The sequence below is a fragment of the Procambarus clarkii genome, chromosome 85 (assembly GCF_040958095.1).
Source record: "Procambarus clarkii isolate CNS0578487 chromosome 85, FALCON_Pclarkii_2.0, whole genome shotgun sequence".
NCBI lineage: Eukaryota > Metazoa > Arthropoda > Malacostraca > Decapoda > Cambaridae > Procambarus > Procambarus clarkii.
Genome location: NC_091234.1, coordinates 16,881,751 through 16,895,427, shown reverse-complemented (window position 1 = coordinate 16,895,427; position 13,677 = coordinate 16,881,751). Strand labels below are relative to the sequence as shown.

At 46.4% G+C, this 13,677-nt stretch overlaps 1 protein-coding gene across 1 annotated transcript in view; it reads right to left on the bottom strand.

Annotated features, from left to right (window-relative positions):
- Positions 1-10,381: 10,381 nt before the first annotated feature.
- LOC138358709 (uncharacterized) overlaps positions 10,382-13,677 on the bottom strand; it is a 68,070-nt gene continuing 64,774 nt past the window's right edge. Inside the window, exon 4 of the mRNA XM_069316867.1 lies at positions 10,382-10,960. Coding sequence (XP_069172968.1) covers positions 10,382-10,960 — 579 coding nt within the window. The remainder of the gene's footprint in view (positions 10,961-13,677) is intronic.

Here is a 13,677-nt window from a genome sequence, read left to right as displayed (position 1 = left end):
CTCCTGGTGGTGCCTGTCTCCTGGTGGCCCCTGTCTCGCTCCCTATTCCTCGTCTATTCTTCATTTTTCCCCGCAAGTTGCTGTCATTAATCCTTTGTTCTTTGTTCAACTCTTGTTTCCCACTCTCTTCATTGTATCACTGTTTACCCATTTCCCCTTCCCCCATTCTCTCTCTCTCTCTCTCTCTCTCTCTCTCTCTCTCTCTCTCTCTCTCTCGCGCCCAAGAGGACATCAAAAACACAATCCCGTAGCGTCGTCTTCATCTCAGATCGAGTAATTGACGCCATCTTGGGATGCCCAAGGAACAATTAAAGCCTAACCGTTACGTAACGAGTGACAGGCGTGTCCAGGGGGCAAGATTGAGGTCTTGGTAGTGGAATGTGATGCCGTCTTGAGACTCGTGGGGCCCAGTGACACGGAGGACTGTGTTTAGCATTCGTCTGAGATGATGGAAGAGCCGTGAAGGAACAAAAAAGGTAGTTAAGCAAGATGCTGATGATGAAAAACAATGAGATGTTAGTCTAAGGGTGAGTTTCTTATCTTGAAGTGTAAGATTTGTGGTGGGTGTTGGTGTGGTGGTGGTGGTGTGGTGGTGGGTGTGGCAGGTGTTGGTGTGGTGGTGGGTGTGGCAGGTGTTGATGTGGTGGTGTTGGTGTGGTGGGTGTTGGGGTGGCAGGTGTTGGTGTGGCAGGTGTTGGTGTGGCAGGTGTTGGGGTGGCAGGTGTTGGTGTGGTGGTGGGTGTGGCAGGTGTTGGTGTGGTGGTGTTGGTGTGGTGGGTGTTGGTGTGGTGGTGGTGATGTGGTGGTGGGTGTGGCAGGTGTTGATGTGGTGGTGTTGGTGTGGTGGTGTTGGTGTGGTGGTGTTGGTGTGGTGGTGTTGGTGTGGCAGGTGTTGGGGTGGCAGGTGTTGGGGTGGCAGGTGTTGGTGTGGCAGGTGTTGGTGTGGCAGGTGTTGGTGTGGTGACAATATTGGTCTCTCGCCTGAACACATCATTTCACCGTGTTGGCACAAGTCCATGTAATGTTTGTTCTTGTAATAAATGGAAGGAAGGTAGAGGAAGCATGGACGTGAAGAAGAAGGAAGAGTGAAAGAAGGAGTGAAAGAAGGAGTGAAGGAAGGAGTGAAGAAAAGGAGGAAGTGAGGGAGGGAGATAACACGAAGGAGGGAGGAAGGGACAGTAGGAAATTAGAAATGAGAATAAACATAGACACAGAACATAGACGCATGGAACGAGAACATAGACGCATGGAACGAGAACATAGACGCATGGAACGAGAACATAGACGCATGGAACGAGAACATTGACGCATGGAACGAGAACATAGACGCATGGAACGAGAACACTGACGCATGGAACGAGAACATTGACGCATGGAACGAGAACATAGACGCATGGAACGAGAACATAGATGCATGGAACGAGAACATTGACGCATGGAACGAGAACATTGACGCATGGAACGAGAACATAGACGCATGGAACAAAAACACAGACCCATGGAACAAGAACATAGACGCATAGAACAAGAACACAGGCGCATAGAACAAGAACACAGACGCATGGAACAAGAACATTGACGCATGGAACAAGAACACTGACGCATGGAACAAAAACATTGACGCATGGAACAAAAACATTCAGAGAACCTCAGAGAAAGTTTGGTAATATGTTTATTGTTTGTGATGTGTGTCTATGTATGTATTAACACGATGTACTGAACGGGGTGAGAATAGCTTGAGCTACCTCATCCCTTTGTGTGTATTTTACCTCAATAAACTTATTTCAATTTCAATTTCAACCCCCGCAAGCACAACCAGGCCAATACACCACTCCAAGTGACCATCCGGGAGCAAGGCAATATTCAGTCCAAAACTATACACAAGAAACGGACCAGATGGCATCAGCCGTCAAACTGAAAGAGATTCATTACTTTCATTGACTCTCGGATGAATGCCGCTCTTGACGTGTTGACTCGGCAAATACCTCTCCGATGGGATACCGTTTGACCGACAGGTATTTCACAGTAGGGTAAGACTCAGGTCTGAAAGGACTTCGAGGTATCAACAAGGGATTTCCTTATAGATCCTTGAGGACAAGGGCTGTCAACCCAACTTCACCTCTGGGGTATATTTGGTCATAATTCCCTTGGAAAATATATATATTTGATCATGGTTTAAGGGAGAATTATTAAGCTTATTTTTATTCCCTATACAATGGTGAGTATCCAAGACTTAACTACATAATATACTCATGTATAATTATGATCTATAATACAATACTGTATGAACTATAAACTTATACGTGCAATACAGAATTGTATACACTATGGGCTTATATGGTCTATAATTTCCGTTGCCGGGGACAGGTAGCCTGTGTATGTACATATTTTACGTTTGTATCGAGATTCCCCCCCCCCCACCAGATCAAACTACTGACCCTCCCCAGGATGCAACCCCACAACAGTTGACTAACTTCTGGGTACCTATTTACTGCTAGGTGAAGAGATGCATTAGGTTAAAGAAAATATGCCCAACCGTATCTGTCCATTGGGAACTAACCCGAGATCCTCGATTCTGATTGGAAAACGTAGTCACTGCGCTACGGGATCCACGAAGTACGGTACTCTATATACTATCAGTTCACATGATATAAAATACAGCATTGTATGCACTACGGGCACACATGGCTTGTAATACAGTATTGTATGCAAAAAAATATGGGGTGGGAGTGTTGTGTATCGTTCAATAAGCAGTATATACCTGGTTGATAGGGTTCTGGGAGTTCTACTACTCCCCAAGCCCGGCCCGAGGCCAGGCTTGACTTGTGAGAGTTTGGTCCAACAGGCTGTTGCTTGGAGTGGCCCGCAGGCCCACATACCCACCACAGCCCGGTTGGTCCGGCACTCCTTGAAGGAGTGTTGTCTGCTTCGTTAGTTTGCCTGTAAACAGCTTAACTACTGGTTAGTAAACAAACACACCAGCAATCTTCCTTCTTCTTCTCTTGTTCCATTTATCTTCCTCCTCTCGCCCCATTCCTCCACCTCCTCCGCTCATAACACACACAGCTTTTTGGCTCAATTTGAATGACGTCTTATAATTTATTTACCTCATAATTCTGACGGATATGAAGCAGTTATGAACTTAAGTCTCGCCGTCAAGGCAGACCATCAAGGCGTCAAGCCAGGCCGTCAAGGCGTCAAGCCAGTCTATCAAGGCATGAAAACAGGCCGTCATGAAGGAATGGCGGCAATGAATGACCGCTGCTGACGGCTTCAAATAGGATTAAAACCGACTCCCCTTTTCTGATGACCATTTGATTGTTACACGGAGGCTTAGTCTGACCCGTTCTCTCTGTTGGCCGTTTGGGCCTTTTCTATGATTTATGGAGCTTGATACTAAAGCCGGTGACTGGGTATGAGGTGAAAGAGACGAGGAAATGAACTGGTATAAGGGAAGGAATTTGGTAATGTTTCTATGACTGTGGTTATGGGGGACGTTGGTGGTATGTGTGGTTAAGAACTCATATAGTCTGAGGATTGGGGAGAGGATGTCTGGGGGGGGGGGGTGAGAGTGTGTCTGGAGTTTGGGGAGAGTGTGTCTGGGGTGTGGGGGGAGAGAGTGTCTGGAGTTTGGGGAGAGAGTGTCTCTCTCTCTCTCTCCCCAAAGAGAGTAAAATTATATATATTTAATAATCCTATCTTTTCTAGTTACTACAACGAATATTATATTAGGACAATAAACTACAAAATATGGAAAGAGTTAAGCAAAATTTTCCCAGGAGTTTCCTTGCTGGGTAACAAGTACTGGCTAATGATGGGTTTTATAGTGAGGGGGAACATGGGTTTATACCCAGGCAACCTTGCCTATCCTCATAACATACATTCCCCCCCCCCCCTCTCTCTCTCTCTCTCTCTCTCTCTCTCTCTCTCTCTCTCTCTCTCTCTCTCTCTCTCTCTCTCTCTCTCTCTCTCTCAGCTTACTCACTACCCATTAATTACTCCCATTCCAAATCACCATTTGAGTTGGTCTGCACTTTTCAATTTGCTTAATATTTTTTCTCATTTTTCAGCTTACATCGATCGGTCACTCATTGTACAGTTCCTCATCTCTCGTTCACTCACCTTCCCCCCTCATTATCTGTTTTCTCTCCCCCTCTCATCTCCTTCACATTCTCTCTGTGTGTCTGTCACATTCCTTCCCTCACGCCCTCTCCCTCATACTCCCTCACTCTCTCTCATACTCCCTCACACTCCCTCACACTCTCTCATACTCCCTCACACTCCCTCACCGCCCTCACATTCTCCGTAAATCAATAGCCTTAATTTACTTAATGTTTATTATCCTAGTTAATGCTCTCTCTCTCTCAAGTCCTCTCTTCATTCTTTCTCTCTCTCTGTTTACTCTCCCTCTGAGCCCCTCCTCCCTCTTCCTCCCCCTCTGTTTGCATCCCCATCCTTCCCTCTCTGTTTATATCTGTTTACCTGTACCCTCCCACCCCTGTTTAGCCCCCTTTCCACTGCTGTTTTCCCCCCTTTCCCGTTTGTACACCTTCTCGTGTTTCCTGTTATTAAAGCCCCTTTCCTTGTTATATATATCCACTTTCTTCCCCCTTCTTACTTTGTCTATGCCCTTTTTCTTCCCATCTCCCCCTTGGGTACACCCATTTCCTTCCCACCCCCTTTATTACAGTCATTTTCTTCCCCCTCTCCTGTATTTACACCCACTTTCTTTTTCTATGCCCGTTTTCTTTCCCTCTTCACCCCCCTTGTTTACATCCTCTTTCCTTCCCATTCTTTATGATTCGTTACATATTTTGTTTGCCTTTTAAATTTTTAGTTATCTTGTTTTCGAACATTCTTAGTGTGTGTTTCTTCGTCTGTTTCGTTATCCTGTTATCAACGTGGTCTATACTCCTCTGTTCTAACTCCCTTCCTTCCTATCTCATTCTCCTCCATTCTCTTATCTCCCTGACAAACCTCTTCATTGCTTCTCATCTTTTCATCTCCCTATTTCTTCAGTTTCTCTCCTCTTCTCCCTATCTCTTTTCCTCCCCCTCACTCTTCTTCCTCTCTCCCCTTCTCTCTCTCTCCCCTCCCTCTCCCTCCCACTGCGTGCCTCTCCACCCTTCACATACAGCATCCTTCCGTCTCTCTCTTATACCCACCTACGCGTATCCAATCCATTTATCCAGCCTCATTACACTCTCTCTCTCTCTCTCTCTCTCTCTCTCTCTCTCTCTCTCTCTCTCTCTCTCTCTCTCTCTCTCTCTCTCTCTCTCTCTCTCTTGTCATACTAACTCACTCAATGGAGCTCTGTGGCTGTGATTTATATGACTGTGATCCATGTCAACTGGAACCATCGATCTGGGTACTGCCAGCGCCGAGAGTTCGAGTCACTGCGATACTGCACTATATATATATATATATATATATATATATATATATATATATATATATATATATATATATATATATATTAAAGTTGACTTTCTACCGGTCCATCATGTCCATGTTTGTACTATTGGCCACATCGTACTACAAGTACTGTCATTTTAGGAGAATGGGCTGGATTTTTAATACATCTTAGATCTTGGGTACTTTTACATTAAAACAGGCTGTGTTTTGGGAGAAAACAGGCTAGGGGTCTGAATGCTTCGTGATTTTTCGTGGAATTAGACTGTAAAACAGGGTATTAAAATCTCCACTACCTTGAGAATGCAACACTAGCAGCAGCAGCAGCAGCAGAAACAGCAGTAGAAACAGCAGCAGCAGCAGTAATAGCAGCAGCAGCAGTAACAGCAGCAGCAGCAGCAGTAGTAGTACATTTAAGATACGTAAAGGCAGACTGTTATCTGGCAGCAGTTAGGGCCAGTGGGAGAGGAGAGGTGGGAGAGAGCCTTCCGCTGTGCCTCCACCACTTCAAATACCCAGAGAGTACTTATAGTCGCCCTCAAGTTACAGCCAGCTCCATGCCAGTGTAAGTCCACAACGGGATCACCATAGCCCGTGCTACTTGTAACTTTTTGTTCCAAGTAGCGAATCTTAAACAACAACAGCTAATAGCCCAAGTTCTATTTTCCTACCAAACAACTTCTCTTTTTTTCCCATCTCCCAATTTTCCTTACACTCTCATTTCTCTTTCCTCGTCAAACATTTTATCTTATTTGCTTCTCCTTGCCTCTCTTTCTCCCTCTTTCTCTCCTTCTCCCTCTCTCCCTTGGGAGAGAGGGAGAGAGGGAGAGAGGGAGAGAAACTCAGTGTTGATGATGATGACGAGTAAAAGTTTGGTGTCTGCTGTATTAGGCAGTTCTCCAGTAATTGTCCCGGGAACTCCAACGACGACGCTAAGGGAGAGTGGGGGAGAGAGAGCGAGAGAGCGAGAGAGAGAGAGAGAGAGAGAGAGAGAGAGAGAGAGAGAGAGAGAGAGAGAGAGAGAGAGAGAGAGAGAGAGAGAGAGAGAGAGAGAGAGAGTGTGTGTGTGTGTATGTGTGTTCACCTAGTTCACCTAGGTGTTTGCGGGAGCTTTGCTCTTTCGGCCCGCCTCTCAACTGTCAATCAACTGTTTTACTAACTACTTTTTTTTCCTTCACACCACACACACACACACCCCAGGAAGCAGCCCGTGACAGCTGACTAACTCCCAGGTACCTATTTAATGCCAGGTAACAGGGGCATTCAGGGTGAAAGAAACTTTGCCCATTTGTTTCTGCCTGGTGCGGGAGTCGAACCCGCACCACAGAATTACGAGTCCTGCGCGCTATCCACCAGGCTACCAGGCCCCACGTGTGTGTGTGTGTGTGTGTGTGTGTGTGTGTGTGTGTGTGTGTGTGTGTGTGTGTGTGTGTGTACTTACCTAATTGTGCTTCCCGGAGTTGAGCTTCGGCTCTTTGGTCCCACCTCTGTGTGTGTGTGGGGTGTGGAAAAAAATAGTAGTAGTAGTAGAAACAGTTGATTGACAGTTGAGAGGCGGGCCGAAAGAGCCAGAGCTCAACCCCCGCAAGCACAATTAGGTGAATAGTACACACAGAAAGTGTCTGAGACTCAATCCTTAACTATTCGCCCCCAGAGGAGGATGAGGATAAGGATGAGGAGGATGATGGGGGGGGGGAGGGGGGAGAGATGAGGGGTGAGGGACAGTGGGTTAAATAACATTATCCGGTCTGGAGTAGCGGCCGGTCGCGCGAACAGACCAAACGTTCCTTTAATATCCGGAGTGCGGACTCATATACGAGGGTGTGGATAAGAAAGCATCCCGCTGTACATTCTACGTCAGTAGTTTGCTGTTGCACACACCTGCAGTCTTGCACACACCTCCAAAGTCTAACACACACCTCCAAAGTCTAGCACACACCTCCAAAGTCTAACACACACCTCCAAAGTCTAACACACACCTCCAAAGTCTAACACACACCTCCAAAGTCTAACACACACCTCCAAAGTCTAGCACACACCTCCAAAGTCTAGCACACACCTCCAAAGTCTAACACACACCTCCAAAGTCTTGCACACACCTCCAAAGTCTAACACACACCTCCAAAGTCTTGCACACACCTCCAAAGTCTAACACACACCTCCAAAGTCTAACACACACCTCCAAAGTCTTGCACACACCTCCAAAGTCTTGCACACTCCTCCAAAGTCTTGCACACACCTCCAAAGTCTTGCACACACCTCCAAAGTCTAGCACACACCTCCAAAGTCTTGCACACACCTCCAAAGTCTTGCACACTCCTCCAAAGTCTTGCACACACCGATACTAAACTAACAATGTTTTAGCACAGACAATACACGACAATTTACAAACATTAACACACCAAAGCGGCTCCGAGTGTGTATGTTCCCCGTATGTGAGTCTACGTCACCTTAAGGTGGGAGTAACGGAGAGTATGAGGAGAGACAGAGAAGGTAGTAGAGGGGAAATGATGCACAAGGAGAGGGGAGAGAGAGAGAGGAGAGAGAGGGGAAAGAGGGGGAGGAAGAAGACACTGGGTAGTGAGGTTTGCTTGATCAGGAGGGGAAGACACTGAAGGGGGGGAGGGATGGAAGATCGTAGTGATAGCAGAACATTGAAAGAGATAAGATTGTGAGGGGTGAGGGGTCATAGGAGAGATGTGAGGGGTCGGGAGGGGACGTGAGGGGTGGGGGGGGGGGAGGGGGAAGACTGAGTAAGGGGGTCAGGGTCGGGTTTCAAGGCGCCCCCACGATTGTCATTCTGATTTTGGAGTGGAGGACTCGAAGCCTGATCTAATTTTATGGCCCGCCTGGACCCAGTGAGAATGGTCTCCCCCCCCCCTGTAGGGGTGTGGGGAGGGGGGTGTGGGTGTGGGGGTGTGGGGAGGGGGTGTGTGGGGAGGGGGTTGAGCTCTGGCTCTTTGGTCCCGCCTCTCAACTGTCAATCAACAGGTGTAAAGATTCGTGAGCCTACTGGGCTCTATCATATCTACATTTAAAACTGTGTATGGAGTCAGCCTCCACCACATCACTGTGTGTGTGTGTGTGTGTGTGTGTGTGTGTGTGTGTGTGTGTGTGTAGGTGAGATTTCACGGTCGTGATGCTGGGGTTGGTAGTGCTGAGCAAGATAAAGGAAGCAGTTACAATGAGAGTTGCAATAAATGGCCACATACTCGTCACAGGAGGCAAATGAGCCCGATGATGAACACGGAAGAAGAATAGAAGAATATGAAACAGATGAATAGGAGAATAGGTTAAGTAGACCTCACGAATTACGGATTGCTGTTGTGAGCGCCGGCCCAATTTGCGTTAATGGGGTTGTTTGGGGGTTGAAAGCACTTTGTACGCAATTGTTTAAAGTGTCTCTGAATTTAAAGTGGTCTCTCCTAACCTACCAGAGGACCCAAAACAGAAAACGGGAGTGTACGTCACTTTCGCCAGCCGCGTCCATTTTCTAGTACAGGGGCCAGATTCACGAAGCAGTTACGCAAGCACTTACGAACGTGTACACCTGTCCTCAATCTTTGACGGCTTTGGTTACATTTATTAAACAGTTTACAAGCATGAAAACTACCCAATCAACTGTTGTTATTGTTATAAACAGCCTCCTGGTGCTTCGGAGCTCATTAACTGTTTAATAATTGTATAATTTAATAATTGTATAATAATAATTTAATAATTGTTTAATAATAATTTGTTCGTCTAAGCAACAAACAAAATATCCTGCCAGACCCAAACAAGGCAACTAATTTGTTTCTCCAAATTTTTTTACCATAAACTTATTTTCCCTAAAACTTCAAATACACATTTTTGAAGGCAAAGGGAAAAAAGTATGAGGAAGGGGGTGGGGGTGGAGGAACTGATTGGGCATTGACAGACATAAATTTTCCCTCGTTATCGTGATTTTGTCCCGCCCTAAATAGATGAAATAAGAATTTGTTTATCTCAAACGCCAAACAAATTTTTGTTTTAAATTGTTTTGATTCTGTCGGTTTGTAGGGAGCCGGTCGGCCGAGCGGACAGCACGCTGCACCTGTGATCCCGGGTTCGATCCCAGGCGCCGGCGAGAAACAATGGGCAGTGTTTCTTTCACCCTATGCCCCTGTTACCTAGCAGTAAAATAGGTACCTGGGTGTTAGTCAGCTGTCACGGGCTGCTTCCTGGGGGTGGAGGCCTGGTCGAGGACCGGGCCGCGGGGACACTAAAGCCCCGAAATTATCTCAAGATAACCTGACTCCATTCAGTAAAAATCGTCTTTTTCATCCAAACAATCAAATTAGCTTAAGATAACAATGTATTTTTCTTATTGCGTTTTTAAACTTTGCTCAATAAGAACACATATATATTTTAATATATTAAATACTTATTTTTCATAAATATTCTACATGGAGACTCTGGGGTCGTCTGGGGTCATCTAGGGTAGTCTGGGGTCTTCTGGGGTCGTCTGGGGGTCTTCTGGGGGTTCTCTGGGGTCGTCTGGGGTTCTCTGGGATCCTCTGGGGAAGTCTGGGGTCGTCTGGTGTTCCCTGGGGAAGTCTGGGGTCGTCTGGTGTTCCCTGGGGAAGTCTGGGGTCGTCTGGTGTTCCCTGGGGAAGTCTGGGGTCGTCTGGTGTTCCCTGGGGAAGTCTGGGGTCGTCTGGTGTTCCCTGGGGAAGTCTGGGGTCGTCTGGTGTTCCCTGGGGAAGTCTGGGGTCGTCTGGTGTTCCCTGGGGAAGTCTGGGGTCGTCTGGGGGTCCTCTGGGGTCGTCTGGTGTCCTCTGGGGAAGTCTGGGATGTTCTGTGGTCGTCTGGGGGTTCTCTGGGATCCTCTGGGGAAGTCTGGGGTTGTCTGGGGGTCGTCTGGGGGTCCTCTGGGGGTCCTCTGGGGTCGTCTGACATTCCCACAGGTTCCCCCAGCACACTCTAACGCCAGCAAATATACATATTCCCCTCATTTACACAAACTCACTTTCCATCCCCCAATAAATGAATTAGAACTCTTGAACTCTCTGGAGGGAAGAAGAGTTCCTTCATTCACTGGTAGAGAACTCGTGAACTCTCTGGAGGGAAGAAGAGTTCCTTCATTTACTGGTAAAGAACTCGTGAACTCTCTGGAGGGAAGAAGAGTTCCTTCATTCACTGGTAGAGAACTCGTGAACTCTCTGGAGGGAAGAAGAGTTCCTTCATTCACTGGTAGAGAACTCGTGAACTCTCTGGAGGGAAGAAGAGTTCCTTCATTCACTGGTAGAGAACTCGTGAACTCTCTGGAGGAAAGAAGAGTTCCTTCATTCACTGGTAGAGAACTCGTGAACTCTCTGGAGGGAAGAAGAGTTCCTTCATTCACTGGTAGAGAACTCGTGAACTCTCTGGAGGGAAGAAGAGTTCCTTCATTCACTGGTAGAGAACTCGTGAACTCTCTGGAGGGAAGAAGAGTTCCTTCATTCACTGGTAGAGAACTCGTGAACTCTCTGGAGGGAAGAAGAGTTCCTTCATTCACTGGTAGAGAACTCGTGAACGCAAGCACCCAGTTCTAAGGGAGAACACAAAGGGTGATGGGGTCTCTTTGAAGAGAGAAGGGGTGTGGGGTGGGGGTGGGGGGCATCATCACCCCTTCTCAGGAGGGAGGGGGGGGAGGGAAGGAGAGGGGGGGAAGGAGAGGGGGGGGGGAAGGGGGCAATGCCCCCCCCTAGCCATCATCTCCAGCCCCTCACAGGCAAGTAATGAGGCCGTTAAGGAAATAAATACCGCCTGGAATAACACACTGACCGTATTTTCTCATGTTGGCTAGGTTTTAATACAGCAGGTGTTGTGGTGGTGTTGTGGTGTGGTGGTTGTGTTGTGGTGGTTGTGGTTGTGTTGTGGTGGTGTTGTGGTTGTGTTGTGGTGGTGGTGGTTGTGTTGGTTGTGGTGGTGTTGTGGTTGTGGTGGTTGTGGTTGTGTTGGTTGTGTTGTTACAAGCAAGGCGCCTCAGGTAATAACCTGTCCGAACACAACAAAAATAAGAATGTAAGAAGTATTGGAAACAAATATTCTGAATAAACTTTTGTCCTAACACAACTTCCTTACTGTCACTGTAAACAATGGAATGACTTCCTTACTGTCACTGTAAACAATGGAATGACTTCCTTACTGTCACTGTAAACAATGGAATGACTTCCTTACTGTCACTGTAAACAATGGAATGACTTCCTTACTATCACTGTAAACAATGGAATGACTTCCTTACTGTCACTGTAAACAATAGAATGACTTCCTTACTGCCACTGTAAACAATGGAACGACTTCCTTACTGCCACTGTAAACAATAGAACGACTTCCTTACTGCCACTGTAAACAATAGAATGACTTCCTTACTGCCACTGTAAACAATAGAACGACTTCCTTACTGCCACTGTAAACAATAGAACGACTTCCTTACTGCCACTGTAAACAATGGAATGACTTCCTTACTGCCACTGTAAACAATAGAATGACTTCCTTACTGCCACTGTAAACAATAGAACGACTTCCTTACTGCCACTGTAAACAATAGAACGACTTCCTTACTGCCACTGTAAACAATAGAATGACTTCCTTACTGCCACTGTAAACAATGGAATGACTTCCTTACTGCCACTGTAAACAATAGAATGACTTCCTTACTGCCACTGTAAACAATAGAACGACTTCCTTACTGCCACTGTAAACAATAGAACGACTTCCTTACTGCCACTGTAAACAATGGAATGACTTCCTTACTGCCACTGTAAACAATGGAATGACTTCCTTACTGCCACTGTAAACAATGGAACGACTTCCTTACTGTCACTGTAAACAATAGAACGACTTCCTTACTGTCACTGTAAACAATAGAACGACTTCCTTACTGCCACTGTAAACAATAGAACGACTTCCTTACTGCCACTGTAAACAATGGAATGACTTCCTTACTGCCACTGTAAACAATGGAACGACTTCCTTACTGTCACTGTAAACAATAGAACGACTTCCTTACTGCCACTGTAAACAATAGAACGACTTCCTTACTGCCACTGTAAACAATGGAATGACTTCCTTACTGCCACTGTAAACAATGGAATGACTTCCTTACTGCCACTGTAAACAATGGAACGACTTCCTTACTGTCACTGTAAACAATGGAACGACTTCCTTACTGTCACTGTAAACAATGGAATGACTTCCTTACTGCCACTGTAAACAATAGAACGACTTCCCGTCGTTACTGGCAAACAGAGTCAAGGCGGCAATAGAATTCATAAACAACTTTGCAGAAAATGTCAAATGAGCACCAATAAACGAGGGTTCCAAATGAGACACAATGGTATAAAAATTCAAAGGCCATAGCCCCTATTAACTCACGAATATAGACAGGAAGTGGAAAGAGGAAGGTTGAGAAAGAGAGAGAGAGAGAGAGAGAGAGAGAGAGAGAGAGAGAGAGAGAGAGAGAGAGAGAGAGAGAGAGAGAGAGAGAGAGAGAGAGAGAGAGAGAGAGGAGAGAGACAGAGAGAGAGAGACAGAGAGAGAGAGACAGAGAGAGAGAGACAGAGAGAGAGAGACAGAGAGAGAGAGACAGACAGAGAGAGAGAGGAGAGAGAGAGAGAGAGAGAGAGAGAGAGAGAGAGAGAGAGAGAGAGAGAGAGAGAGAGAGAGAGAGAGAGAGAGAGAGAGAGAGAGAGAGAGAGAGAGAGACAGAGAGAGAGAGAGAGGACAGGAGGGGGGAGGATTGACAGGAAGTGGAGAGAGGAAGGGAGGGGGATAGAATGGGAGAGGGGAAAAGAAGAAAGGAAAAATAAATGCTGAGAGGCAGAGGGGGAGAGATGAGTAGGAGGTGGAGAGTAACCAGATAGAGCCAACAGGTGGGGGAAGCAAAAGAGGAAAAGGGAGAGAGGGAAGGAAGGAGGGAGAGAGGAAAGGTGGGAGGGGTAGTTCATAACTTATTGATTCTTCACGCTCTTTGTGCTTGCTAGGGACCTGTTCACTCATGTCAGAACTTTCTGTGAACATGAACACTCCCGCCCCGCGGGCCTGACTCTTGAACACGTGCCTACAAACACCCAGTATATAACAGCCTCTTATTAACAGCTATACATAGGTATACATGCATGTAAGGATGTTACATGTACATGTATGGTAAGGAAGTAGCTATGTATATAGATAAGAAAGTGGTCATTTTCAGATAAATCTACCGTGAGGACAACGAGGTTAGATATTTATTGCGGTAATTATTCATGCTGGGGTACTGTGCAC